This window comes from Misgurnus anguillicaudatus, chromosome 11, assembly GCF_027580225.2.
Source record: "Misgurnus anguillicaudatus chromosome 11, ASM2758022v2, whole genome shotgun sequence".
Lineage (NCBI taxonomy): Eukaryota > Metazoa > Chordata > Actinopteri > Cypriniformes > Cobitidae > Misgurnus > Misgurnus anguillicaudatus.
In genome coordinates, this window is record NC_073347.2 from 24342879 (window position 1) to 24357409 (window position 14531).

At 36.4% G+C, this 14531-nt stretch overlaps 1 protein-coding gene and 1 long non-coding RNA gene across 2 annotated transcripts; both read right to left on the minus strand.

Moving 5' to 3' along the window:
- Positions 1-5229: 5229 nt before the first annotated feature.
- Positions 5230-8196, minus strand: LOC141368812 (uncharacterized). The gene is made up of 3 exons (XR_012372176.1): positions 7701-8196; positions 6144-6192; positions 5230-6054 (listed from the first exon to the last, which is right to left on the minus strand). It is a non-coding gene; the product is annotated as an uncharacterized lncRNA (long non-coding RNA).
- Positions 8197-8239: 43 nt separating this feature from the next.
- LOC141368813 (uncharacterized) lies at positions 8240-13985 on the minus strand. The gene is made up of 3 exons (XM_073873384.1): positions 13845-13985; positions 9300-9372; positions 8240-9044 (listed from the first exon to the last, which is right to left on the minus strand). Exons 2-3 carry the CDS (start codon positions 9311-9313, stop codon positions 8255-8257), a joined length of 804 nt encoding a protein of 267 aa, XP_073729485.1. The 5' UTR covers positions 9314-9372; positions 13845-13985; the 3' UTR covers positions 8240-8254.
- Positions 13986-14531: the final 546 nt, after the last annotated feature.

The following is a 14531-nucleotide window of genomic DNA, read 5'->3' on the forward strand; positions in this document are numbered from 1 at the left end:
CAAACAACAACACAGTTCTTTAGTGACATTAATTCTGTGTCAGCTCTTGTTTGGTTTGTGTATGGGCTATTTCTTTTTAAGTGCCCATATAAGGACTTCCACTGTACTTGTGGCACTGTTTATGCAAAAGATTCAGTAGTTTCCAAAACTTGTATGAACCCAGACGAAGAGCATATGGCACAGAAATATTCTGTCATACACCCAATGTTTTGAACCTTTGCCCATGTTTAGCATGAGAAATCTAACTCTTTAACTGTGTTAATAAGTCAAAATGCATACCCCCCCCTTAAAATACCTTAACTACAAGTTTTTTTTTTTACTTTTTTACGTCTTTTCTGCATAGTTCAGTAAAAAAGCCTGTTTATATGCACAATGTATGCACACATGAGTCCAAAGTTTCTTAATATGTACAGTATGAATGTGTTCATCAAACACAGAACAAGCCCTGTATTCAATTACTATTGGCTTTGCCAAAGCAGTTACTTCATCGCTGAGGACCCTGGGCTCTTTATGCGTCGTGTGAGACACACACACACACAGAGAGAGAGAGAGAGAGAGAGAAAACCTCAGATGGTCCTCTGCACATTTCTGTGGGAAAATACTTACTCATGGCAAATGGCTTTATTCCTCTGTAACTTTATACACACTATTTTGTATCTGTGTCTGTCATCCAGGTTGAGTGAATGGCCCTCATTGAATTAGTGGGAAAATCCCATGAATCTTGGTTTTGTTGCTATGGTGAGGGCTATTCTCAGTCTCCATGGACTGCTGCACCTCAATTAAACACAGACCCGTTTTCTGAAAGCAGCAATACTTTTGCTATTAGACAAAAATCTTTAACTGTTAAAGTGGTAAACTGAAACCTGCCTGGTAATGATGATCATTCAGTAACAAAGCACTTTAATGTCAACTGAGCTACATTTTCCTCATGAGCTGAAGAAGGTATCGGTAGTTTTAGAGTTTCTGTTGGTTGGTTCAGAGCAGAATTTGGTTCAAGGTAACTGATCCCCGATTAGTGTGACAACACAACGTCTGCCAAGTTTTTATTTTTGCATTAAATTTCACTGTGAAACGCCAAAGCAAAAGCACTTTGGCGTGCACACACACAACCACACAAATGGATTCCTGCAGTTGATGATTGCACATGGTATATCGATCAAATGCTAAGCGAAAGCATGTGTAATGGACTGAAGACGGCCATCTACTCATACAGCCAGCAGGCCTGTTTTCACTTACGCCTGTTAAACACACTTAGCCACACATCATTCTTCCTTCACAAGCACATGCACGCACAAACATTCACACACTCGTTTGTATTCACACATGCACACAACTATTTGTCCTCATAGGACCTGTTATTAACTTCTGTTGGCATGTAAAACTTCAGTGTTTTTTATGGACTCTTTTAAGAAGAGAATAAGAAACACACACAGTTTCTACCTAAACTGTGTCCTGATCTCTCTCCTAATTTTGTTAGTCAACCAAACACTCCATTGCCTTTTGATCTGCAACTTTTTATTAAACAATTACTCTTTGCCTTTTTCTTCTTTCCTTAATTAATTTAATCTGGACTTAATTTGCTTTACTCTTAATTGCATAGCCAAGTACTGCAGGACATAGAGATGAAATATTCAAGACACTTCCTTTGTAAATGTTTATAGTTTATTATTATTAAAGTATGATTTGTCTGTGAATGCTATATTTCTGTGTATTACACTACTCCGCCAGAACAACAGGGGGCGCCATATAACTATGTAATCTTATGCAAATTGTAGAGCAAGACTTGCAAGACAAATCAACCTGCAAAAAACTGGAATTAAATAATGGGGAAAAGAGAGAAAGCAGAGTTTGAGACATCGCTGGACTTAAAAGTAAGTGGAGAAAAGTGAAGAGTGTACATGCCTCATGTAACGGTACAATATACAGTGGTTATTATGTGTTTAAAGAAACACTCTGGAAGAAGAGTGACGTCATTCTTAATGGAGAGAGGCTGTTTCTCAATATGCGTTCTTCAGCGATCTTGCGTCCTCGTGTCCTCGCTCTACGTCATCATTAACGGTCGAAGTTCATTCCAATTCTCAAGAACGCAAGGACAGAGGACACATGAAAATACCCGGATGTGTTCTTGATATCGAGGATGCATCGAGTGCAGCCTTGCTGAAATCGCTTTACGCCCCAGAAGTCATTGCGGCTAAACTTCCGAGTTCGTTCTTCCCAGGTCGCCTGGCAAGACCGATCTCCACGAGGACGCAAGTCCGTTCTTTGCGTTCTTGGAATTGAGAAACAGCCAGGGTCTGGGACTTGTGATTAAAAATAACTGAGTTTGTCTGAAGTGCAGTGATGTTTTAGCAGATATAATGTTTTGTTTGGATTGTGTTGTTAAATTATCGAGTATTTTTTGTACTGATGTAACGTGGTTTCTCTCTTGAATATGATGTTGGCCTTGGTTTGCAGTACTAGAGAGAACTGAATAGAGCAGTTAGCTGAGGTCAAGTAAATAATGAAACACTCAGTTGGTTGACATGTGTTTTTAAGTGCTGGAGTAGATGATAAAACACAGACACATTTGTTTTAATATATTTAGTTTTATAGACTCTCATTGTGTTCATTCCAGGGTCATGATAATGTCTATCCACTTTTATACGAACATGGTCGATATATATTAATAGGTACACTCTCAGAAATAAAGGTACAAAAGTTGTCACTGGGACAGTACCCTTTCAAAAAGGTACACCTTTGTACCCAAAGAGTGCATATTAGTACTTTGAACTGCCATAATGTACCTTTTAAAGGTACATATTTGTACCTAAATGGTACATATTAGGATCTTTTTTAAAGGGTACTGCCCCAATGACAGCTTCGTACCTTTATTTTTGACAGTGTATGTTGCTAAAATTTTCAAAATGGTAAAACTAGTTGTTCGGATAGAAAGAGCTTGAAAAAATGAGACCAAGAACATGTTTATGGGTTCAAGAATAAAAATACTGGCTATTTGAAACTCGAAAATCATCATTTTATTTTGTCCCATGTTTTCCATTAAAATTCAAGAAAATGTGTGACCGAATCATGAAAATTATAGTTTTTTTTTGCTATAACTTTTTTAATTTTTGAGATATCGACCTGAGATTTCCGGAAAAGATGTTTGCCATATCCTCTACGTATTCTACTTCTGAAAAGTCAGATATACAAAAAACAAACCACTAATTACACCAAATAACACTCTTTATTCAGTCTATACAGACATCTACTACATGGCTATAAGGCTGCTTCACATTCTTTGTCTATTCAAGCAGATTTTGGGGGTGGTAAAACTCCCGTGGTCGTCGTTCAAATATATAAAAATTCAGTTCACTTGTAGTTTAGCAATTCAACTAAATGTCTATTACAATTTCATTAATGTCTTTACTCAACTTCAGCAAAAACAATGACGATTTTACAAACAACAGACTTTGGCGTGCTCGCACGGCCATGAAAGGTGCTTGAAAACGAGAAGGTATGGTTCTTCCGGTGGCATTATTTTCCACAACATCGTGCACCGCCTAAGGAAATCTTGAGTTTCGTTGAGCGAAACCAAAAAGTCAGCTGCGTTATTTTTTTATTATTCAGTTTTTTTTTTTTTTAAAGATATTTTCAAAAATGTTGTGGTCTAGTCAAGCCAAGCCTGTATACACACACATACAAGATGTTGTACAACTGGCAGATTATAATATAATTCCAGTAACCTATTACAGTTTTTACCAATTGCTTACACACGTTTTCAAAACTAAGTCTTCTTTTTTTCAAAACTCTACACACAATTCTCAAAACTGCACACACAAAATGCAAAATGGCATATATCTCCTTCAAAATGCAACACTGCATACAAAATGCCACAAACGCATGTCAGAATGAAGCATTTGCATCAAATGGCAAACACTTCTTTCATAATAATAAATTTTTGGATATAACATCTAAACACTGCTGTTCAAAATCTAAAGCTCTTTGGTCTTTCATAGGCTTATATCTACATTTCAATACAATGTTCTACAGTGAAAGTAATCTGCTGAGAGGGGTAACAAGTACACTGAAAACGCCAATGCGATGTAGAAACAGAAAATATTTATTAGGCCAAATATTACTGTTATATACATAAGCATACAACAAAACTACAAACATGTAAACCAAAAGTATATTCTTTACACTAGAATACAGTAAATTGTGTGTGAGGTCACGGTCCAGGATCTGGCAAGGGGGGTGGGGTGCAGATTGCCAAAACAGGTAATCTGACCTTTGACCTATTTATAGGCCTATCTATACTACTGTAAAGTAAAGCAGTGATTGCTTAGTGATCAGTTAAGCAATTAGTGTTTGCACATGTGAGGAGTGTGTCTGTGTGACCTGGTGAATGAGTGTAGCATTTTGATTGGTTGTGTTTGAAAAAAGGAAAGCAAGTCACTTCCTCATAGATCTTTGTGTTTTAGGTAGATAATTGTGTGTAGTGTTTTGAAAAAAGGGTTTTATGCAATTGAAAACTGAGTCAAAGGCTGAGAAATAGCTTTTATGTAGTTTTGCACTGTGAGTGAGAGGTTTCAAAAATCGTGTGAAAAAGCATGAAAAGATTTTGTGTGTAAGCAATCGTAAAAACTGTAAGCAGAACTAATTGTATTTTTGTAGGTTTTATTTGTGTTCTTTATTAAAATATAGTTTATTAGTATTCAGGCCTGAAAACAACAAAATGCAAGATGAGGACCTACAAAAATGTAAAGATTGAAGCTGTTTTTTTACATATTGTAACATAAAGAAACACAGATTAGTTGCTTTCCACATTTTAAAATGTAAAATAAAAATCAAAATGAACCTGTAGCAGTTCAGGGCAACAAATTCTTCCTATAATTCAAGTCTAGCCACCTACTGAACATTTCCCATACCACACCTGTAGTGCCAACAAATTTAAGGACCACAAAACTAATCACATAAATACACATTATCCATACAGGTGGACATGAAAAACGTGATGAAAAGCAGTAAAATGCCTCACACACCTACAGAAGTGTGTGCATTGGATAATAAAATTAATCTCGTCTTAACTATACAGTAGATTGAAGTAGCAAATTATTTCTTCTGTGAAATACAAGTAAACCTTTAAATAAAACCACATTTCCACGTTTGCATTTATTGTTACCATCAATCTGATTTTGTTTTCCCATTATGATTGTATCATAGGTGCTGTAATATTTAAATCTTTGCTAATATATAGTATATTGCATAAAGACATTTTACTGTATGAAAAACAACACTTCTAACCTCTGTCATCATAGCAACTACTCCCACGCCGGAGGAAACATTGATAACTTACTATAACCCTCATGTTGTAATAAATACTCTTTCTCACAATGTTCACCTGAAGAGAAAATTCGTACAAGTTCTTTGTTTCCATGTATGATAAATCTACAGTTATTCTTTGGAGCATCAGGTGTGGTAAGATATAGCTTGATGAGATGATCTAGACATGCTATCAATTCATTACATGTGGATTTCTCTTTCTGTAGCCAAATTTTCCTCTCCAGCAAACCCTCAGCAGTGATGGTCTCGAGCTTAAACTGACACTTAGTTGTCACGGTTTTGATTAGATCTACACACGGGGTGGTGTAGATGATGGAGAACCTGTTGCATGTGATGTGTAATAAGTTCACCCCATCAGCAGGAACGGCTTCTCTAGCCTGAACAAAACAGGATGCGATCTCATCCTGGCATGCGTGGCCAAAAAAGTGACAGGCTTTTATGTTACATTTTTTTATTTTTGGACCCTGGCTGTCGTAGATACAGAGGTTAAGATGGGGTTTTTGGTCTTCTAATGTTACGGTAAAAATGTTTTCCTCACTGTCACCAATTTGTACATAGGAATATTCTCCTTTAACCAGCAGCTTTGAAGACTCTTTCAGAGGATGGTTTCTAAGAACACTCTCTGCAAAGGCCAGATTGGAGAGGAGGATGCTGTCCGTACATTTCTTTTTTTGCAGATCGTTCCTCGCAGACATGATGCCTTCCGTGTTAGGGTGAAAACTAGTGTAACAGCTATAAAAATGCATACATATTTTCTCGTTTATTGTATATTATAAAGATATTATCCTTTTGTAGATAAATATTATTTAACGTGTACTTACAGTGAGGTGTCCATTGAGAGAAGGTTTGTGTTGTGTGTTAAATTTCCACCTGAAAGATGCATTAGCTTCATTGTTAATTTATAAGTAAGGAATATTGCACTTTCAGGTAATAATAGAGGAGCTCAGATGCAAAAGCTGCTAAATGCCACCTCCATCAAAAATGATATTAACTAGTGATGCACCGATGTATCGGCCACCGATATTTATCGGCCGATTTTTGATGAATTTAAAACCATCGGCATATCGGCAATAGCACAAGAAAGCCCGTTACCGATTGTTTATTAATTAACTGCATAAAGAAATCCATTATATGTAAAAAATGAGTTAAAGGAACAGTATGTAAGAAATTTATATCAATTAAACATAAAATGGAACTGATATGTCACTAGACATTAAGAAATAATTTTCATTTCAAAAACTTATATCACTGACAACAGAGGTCCAGCCAGGATATTGTCATTTAAAAAGTGGAGTTGCAGCCCTCAACTGATGTTTATGTTGTCATTTTGTGTACTGGCCACCAGTTGTGTGACTGCAGTACCAGTTTTAGCCACAAGTTTTGTGATTGCAATACCAGTTTTGGCCACAATTCTACATACTGTTCCTTTAATGTTGTTAATAAAATAAATGCTGAGTAGCAAAAACCACCTTTGAAGGTTGTCATGCTGTCTTATTATATTTGTTTTAGCTTAATTTGTGCCTCTCTTATTATGTTGGTCAGCTGAATGTGAATTAGATCCAATCCATGTTCAGTAAAAATAATTTGATGCAGAAATAAACTAGCTAATAGACCAACTGTATAGTATTGTATACAAGTGTTTTAATATCGGTATCGGCATCAGTATCGGCCAAAAGTTGTCTGTTTAAATCGGTATCGGACCAAAAAATCCTATCGGTGCATCCCTAATATTAACATTATTAACCGAATGCTCTCAGTAGGTATTATAAGTTCATCAAATACTTTTGCTTCAAATCCACTTTGACACCCTCAGGTCATTTAGAATAACTGGTTTGTTTGCAAAATCCATTGAGAGTCCATCCAAGAAAACATGTCAGATACCAGGGGGTTTTGCATCTGCGGTCTTCAATTGTAAAAGAAACCACAAAAGCAGATAATATTTGTTATATAATAGTAGTTTATAAAAGTTAAAAAGGAACAATACTAAAATAATAAAAACGCAGAATTGTAATTTACCTACATCTTAATAACTTAAAAGGTTTATTTCTGAAACCAGTAGCATACATACAAAGCTTTAAAACAACTATTTTTCCAAAACTAGTTTAGTATGAAATATCTTGTTTGTAACCTTAACATGCCAATTTAGTTTTATAATATATTTCAGCAGTTCACATGTTTAATAAGCAAGTCGATAATAAATAAACTGTTTTAGGTGTTTTGTTTAGGAGACAGTGTAGGAACTTAATAATTTCTCCTTTCTAAATATACTGTCTCCTCAAAACAAATTCATTTCCAAACACTGTTTTCACCTAGAAGACACAAATTACCCTGTTTACTACTGTATATTGTGAAAACGGTGGTGAAGGACACAGACTTACCTAAATAATGGTCAAATTAAAGGTAGAACGTGTCTTCTTTCAGTGGTTCAGTGATGTTAAAGCTTATAGACTATTCTCAAAAATGAGTTAAGTTTCAATTTCACAAAGCTCTTCCTGGTTAGAGTTTAGTTTCGTTTTTAAGGAAGAAGCAATGAGTCATGTGTTGGAAAGGAGGAGGGAGGGAGGGAAAGATGCACACCATGCATATTTTCTCTTTTTCTAAAAGAAGAAATGTCATTAGGTTGTATTGTATGGTTTGGCCTTAAGACATCTGTCAGGATTATACAGTAAATATTAAGAAGTTTTCATGCCACAAAACACCAGTTTCAACACAATTTTATTTCTGTATAATACTATATTTCTGTAATAGTGTTAGGAGCAAGCCACAATAATGATATACAAAATCTGCCCTTGCAGTAATGACCACACTTAAACTAGATTTATTACTGGTTTAATTTCTGCAGTTTCCATTAGCATGTTTACTTAAGTATTATCTACTGATTCATAAAGTAATAGATACGCAGAAGCACTTTTTCTTTATTTCTAATCAGTACTCAGTAAATCATTCTGTCTATGATCTGTTTCTTTTGAACGTTGGTCTGAGCATCAGTGTAGAAGAAATCCTGGGTTGCATGTTTGTTTAGTTTGCCAATGACAAACTCCAATATCTGCGTATCACCCTGAAGCATAATTCGATGATTGTTTTCCCAGTAGTTATCAGTTATCTGCAGCACATGCTGGAAACAGGTTAACAGGCTTTTCCCCATCTCTCCACTCTTCTCCAGATATGTCTTTGTCTCCAGGATCTTCTCCACAGACATAGTTTTTCCAAAAGAGATTCTGCGGCGTGGTTGGATATAGATGGTTTGCTGGGGCTGATGGGTACTGTATGTTAGGTGCAACTCTCCACAGGTTATCTTTATTTCCATCTTATCCAGATTTGATGATTTTTCTTCCGTCATTTGGCTCAGAACCTTTCTGGCTTGCTCCATGCAGCTCTCAATCTCATCACGGCATTGATGCCCAGCAAAGTGGCTCGCTGACAGGCTGGTAGTTGTGAGTTTTGACTCTGGCTTGACTTTTTGATGAAGCTGTGGCCCGTTTGGACCTGTATGGACTGTATAATAGAACACTGGATTTCCTGCAATGATCTTTACAAGAAAATCGTCTCCCTCCACCGTTAGACAGGCATTATACCGCTTGGATGCAGGAAAGTGCTCTATGGCTTGGATGGAGAACTGAAGGTTGGTCTTCAGTTGTGAGTCCAGCAATCCCTGTTTATGTAATCGAACTTTCACTGAAAGGAGACAGTCCAGGTCGAGAGATTCCTCATCAAAATATTTACTTTTAAGAAAACAAACAAACTTGTGTTAAAGTCATTCCTAAATGTAAATGATATCAGTGAATGCATTATTGAGTTTAAAATACTTTTCTAAACATTCAGACATCTTATTATTTTACATTAATATGATAGTATATTTTGGCATACCCATACACAACTCAAGTATAGCCATCAATACGTGATGGGTAAACCATAAGAGCAGAAAGCTCTTGTCATTGGCTGTAATTGTCAATAAAGACTAATGTGGATCTACTCACAATCCTTTGTCCATTGCCAAGCAGAATAAATTCAGCAGTTATATAGAGTTTCAGCAACAAGGATATCGTCAGTCTAAAAAACGTGCAGAAACAAAATTTAGTTTCGTTTTCATGGCATTCTTACTTGCATGGAGTTAAAAAAAGTCAAGCAAGTTTACTTTAGGACAGCAAAAAACAAGAAAGACACCCAAAGTATTTTTGCATTTTGAATTTTCTTTATTGAAGCATTGTTGTGAAATATGTAGGGAATGTTACACAGAAAACACATTTATTTCCGATTTTTTTATGTTAATAGCACAATAGAAAAAGTTACAACAGAGATGGCACAACATAAAGCAAGCTACAATTTGACAGTTTTTAAAACGGCAATCCATAACATTTTGATGAAAAAATTATTTTGAATAATACTTTGTTTCACTAAAATGTCTACACATTAAAACAGGATAAAATGTTTTTGTAGCACATTGTAAAATTACGGTTAAAGCATGCCACTATATGGTCATGGGTTTGATACCCAGGGAATACTGGGAATAAAGTAATTTCCTTGGACAGCCCTCGAGCGATATAAATGAGAGCATGTTTAACCACAACATGTGTAGAAGTATTTCTGAGATCTTTCATAGCATCTACTGCCATTTTTGAGGATACATAGAGACCACTTTATCATTATCACACAGCAATACATACTCTTTTTCATTAGGATCACTTGCAGAGACAATTCGGACTATTTCTTTGTCTGCATGTATGATGAATCTGCAGTTGTTTTTTGGAGCATCAGGTGTGGTGAGATAGAGCTTGATGAGATGATCTAGACATGCTATCAAATCATGGCATGTGGATTTCTCTTTCTGTAGCCAGGACTTCCTTCTCAGCAAACCCTCAACAGTTATCGTCTCAAGCCTAAACTGACAATTCGTTTCCACAGTTTTAAATTTTGACCCAAAGGATGAGTTGGAGTAAGTGATTGAAAACCTGTTGCATTTGATCATAAGTTTATCAAGACCATTCGGAGGAATTGCTGCTTCTGCCTGTATAAAACAGGATTTGATTTCATCCTGGCAGGAGTGGCCAAAAAAGTGCCATTCCTCAATCCGGCTCTTATGTACTTTATCACAGCATTGTATATAGAGGTTGAGATGGGTGTTGTGATCATTGTCTGAGCTCACAGTAAAAACACGTGATGTACTGCTGCCAATTTTCACATGTGACCAATTGCCTTTAACCAATAGCTTTGAGGTCAAGTTTAAGGGATGATCTCTCAGGAAACCCTCAGCAAAGTCCAAGTTGGAGAGTAGGGTGTTGTCTGTACATTTTTTCTCTTTAAGCTCATGCATCACATACATTATTCCTTCAGCGTTAGGTTTCAAATCTCTGTAAAAAACATTAAAAACACTATAAATTCAAGAAAACATTTAACAATTTATTTTTTCTGTTTTTTATTACTATTTAAATTCCTCCTTAAAGGCAGGGTCCATGATCCCTAAAAGCCAATGTTGACATTTGAAATCACCTAAACAAACACGCCCGTACCCCAGTAGAATCTGGACCTTCTTTTGATAGACCTGCCCCATACATATGCAACGATGTTGTTTAGTAGACACGCAACTTACTGCTGATTGGCTACAAGTGTGTTTTGGTAGTCGGCCCGACTCCTTTTTCCAAAGCGTATTTCAGAAATCGTGCACTCCGCCTTTAACATCATTATTGTTTTCAGCATACTCACTTTGATTTGTCCATTGAAGAAGAGGCGAGGGTTTTCACCGGTTTAGTGTTTCCACCTGTGTGATCCACATTTTCTTTAGTAACAGCATTTGTTTAATGTAACAGCCATAGAGGTAAAAACCAGGTTTTAAAAAATGTAAAAGATGGTAGATCATTTATTGCTGTGTTCATGCTAAACATGACAGCAGTATTTAAAGGAATAGTCTACTCATTTTCAATATTAAACTATGTTATTACCTTAACTAAGAATTGTTGATACATCCCTCTGTCATCTGTGTGCGTGCACATAAGCGCTGGAGCGCGCTTCGACACTTCGATAGCATTTAGCTTAGCCCCATTCATTCAATGGTACCAATCAGAGATAAAGTTAGAAGTGACCAAACACATCAACGTTTTTCCTATTTAAGACGAGTAGTTATACGAGCAAGTTTGGTGGTACAAAATAAAACGTAGCGCTTTTCTAAGCGGATTTAAAAGAGGAACTATATTGTATGGCGTAATAGCACTTATGGGAGTACTCTAAGCGGACTCGGCGCAGTAACACCCTCCCTCTCCCATTATGAGAGTGAGAAGGGGAGCGGACTTTTCAGGCGAGTCGAAGTACTCGCTAAAGTGCTATTACGCCACACAATATAGTTCCTCTTTTAAATCCGCTTAGAAAAGCGCTACGTTTTATTTTGTACCACCAAACTTGCTCGTATAACTACTCGTCTTAAATAGGAAAAACGTTGATGTGTTTGGTCACTTCTAACTTTATCTCTGTTTGATACCATTGAATGAATGGGGCTAAGCGAAATGCTATCGAAGTGTCGCAGCGCGCTCCAGCGCTTACGTGCACGCACACAGATGATAGAGGGATGTATCAAATCTTCTTAGTTAAGGTAACAACATAGTTTAATATTGAAAATGAGTAGACTATTCCTTTAAGCCTTTAATATTAAAATATTATCAACAATAAGGCAAGGTATTGAAGCCTGATCTCACAAGAATTTGAACATATTTTATGTGTTTGCTAATTTGTATGAATTTGTATTAAGATAATAAAAAAAAACCAATGAAACCTCACCCATAACCCCAACGTCACAGGGGCAAAAGCCATTGTACACAAACATATGAATGTGATTGTACGAATTAATACGAATTAGCCACCTCGTTTTTTTTATTATTATTATAAAAAAACAATGAAACCTCACCCATAACCCCAACGTCACAGGGGCAAAAGCCAGTTGTACATAATACATACAAATGTGGTTGTACGAATTAATACGAATTAGCCACCTAGTAAAAAAACGTACAAATTGCAATGAGAATCGTGTAATGCAAGGCAGGTTTAAAACCACCCCGTTCTGACCAAAATTAAGAAACAAAATATTAAAAAAAAACACTGTATAAGCACATAATAAAAGAAATAAAAACGGCATTAAAAATCAACTACAGTCCACAGGTGTCAAACTCAGCTTCTGGAGGGCCACCGTCCTGCAGAGTTTCGCTAAAACCAACTCTGTTGTATGGAGGTTGGATCCAATCTCTCTAAATTGGTGCCCTAAGCGGACTTGTATTGTGGTGCCCTCAACCCCTTTAGTAAAAAACAACAATAACAAAATCAGACACTTGTAAAACTGTATAAAAATATTAACATTTTTAAATATTTTTAACAATCTTTTATAACTGATATTTATATCTTGACAGCTATACAAACACAATTAGGCTACACAAAAATATATAAAAAAAATTTGTACACAGATGTACAGTTGACTGCTATCTGTTTTTAAACCTTTCTGGAGCAGTGATGAAACCTGTATTAAATAAAAAATATTCGAAATTAAACAATGCCTCATAATGTTGGTGGTGCCAAAACTATAAAGACTTACAGGTTTGTGAACTCACCTGAAAGTTAAAAGTGATCCACGTGATTTATTTTGGACATTTTTTTAGCCTCGCGAGCAAAACCACTTCCCGGGCATCAATTGTGATGTATTCTCTTGGCACTGCGCAAACCAATCGGCGCAGCCCCGCATGCTTTTACATTGCTCTCGCGGTACTTTGATGTAATGTTCGATCTGTGCAGCGCTGTTTGAAGTCGAACACTATCTGCATTCAGGTGCAAAAATGAGGTGAGAGCGCGGCAGATGCGGGAATGGCGCGTTCGCATGTGTTTAGCCTACTGCATTCACTTCAATATGCTGAATGAGCAACAGGGGTGAGCGGCTGTACTGCCTACACAGGAGCTGAGTTTGACACCCCTGACACTGTTTACACTGTACACTGGTGTAAAAAGATATGTTTTGAGTTAGGAGGTCGGATTCGGCAGGTCATTCCACACTCCACAGGCGTGATGCTAAGCCAACAGAGAAAGTGCAGTCACATATAGGGCGGTTTCCCGGACAGGGATTAGACTAGTCCTAGACTTAAACACTTTTAAGAGCTCTCCAAACTGAAAACAACTTGCACCGACATATCTTAAAATACATCAGTGCCCTTTGTTTTACCTCAAAATGCACACAGGTAATGTTTTTAGTAATGCATGTTTGTTAAAACTAGTTATATTTCCTAATTAAACTAAGGCCTAGTCCTGGATTAAGCTAATCCTTGTCCGGGAAACCGCCCCTTTAACTTAAAAAACTCCTAGGCACAGCTAGATCATCAACTCGTTGGAAGACCACAAAGATCATTGCATTTCTTGACTATGTAACCCCTTACAGACCGTTTATGTACACCTTAAATTTAATAAAGTATTCAAGCAGATTTAGATAAAATATACCAAATTATTTTCATTTATAAACACACTAAATATTAATTTTGCATATCATTTTGCAGACTTACCTGAATGGTGGCAAATTGAGAGGTAGAAGATGCTGAACTGTTTTTAGCTGCTTGGAAGATTTTTGGGCAATGCTTCCTTCCTTCACTGCTCCACTGCTGTGGTGATACTTCAGTCTGTTCTCTGACTGTTCACTATGGAACAATGCAGCAGTTAAGTTTCAGTTTCATTTACCAACTCAGTTTCATTTTTCGGGAACTGGGAGAAAGGGGTTAAAGAGAAAAAGCTGGACAGCATAAGTTGCAAATTCCAAACGGATATCCATCTGAATGCCAATTTTTTTCTGTTCGAAGATCAGAACTTGAAATGTAAACTCTAGGAGTTGAACAATTGCGTCTCATACTGTGGTCGATTAAATAAGAGCAGAGCATACAATCTGCAGTTCTGTTGTTATTGTTACTTGTTTTCAGGGATTTCAAACTATTTGGTCAGCCGAATACCCTTGAACAAATTGATTTACTTGAAATAGGCTTTAGAGATATGCAGTTCAGTTTTTAGAGATATGCACTGCTGTGTAATGTCACATGACAGATTAAAGAAATAAAATACATATTTTGTAAGTAAGCATTTTGTTTAGACCTTTTAAGTTTAAAATTCATTATTGAAATTTTATAATTGAATTATAATTAATTTTTTTCCATTAACTCACGACACAATCAATGTGCAATTCCCTGCAAACCACCACATGT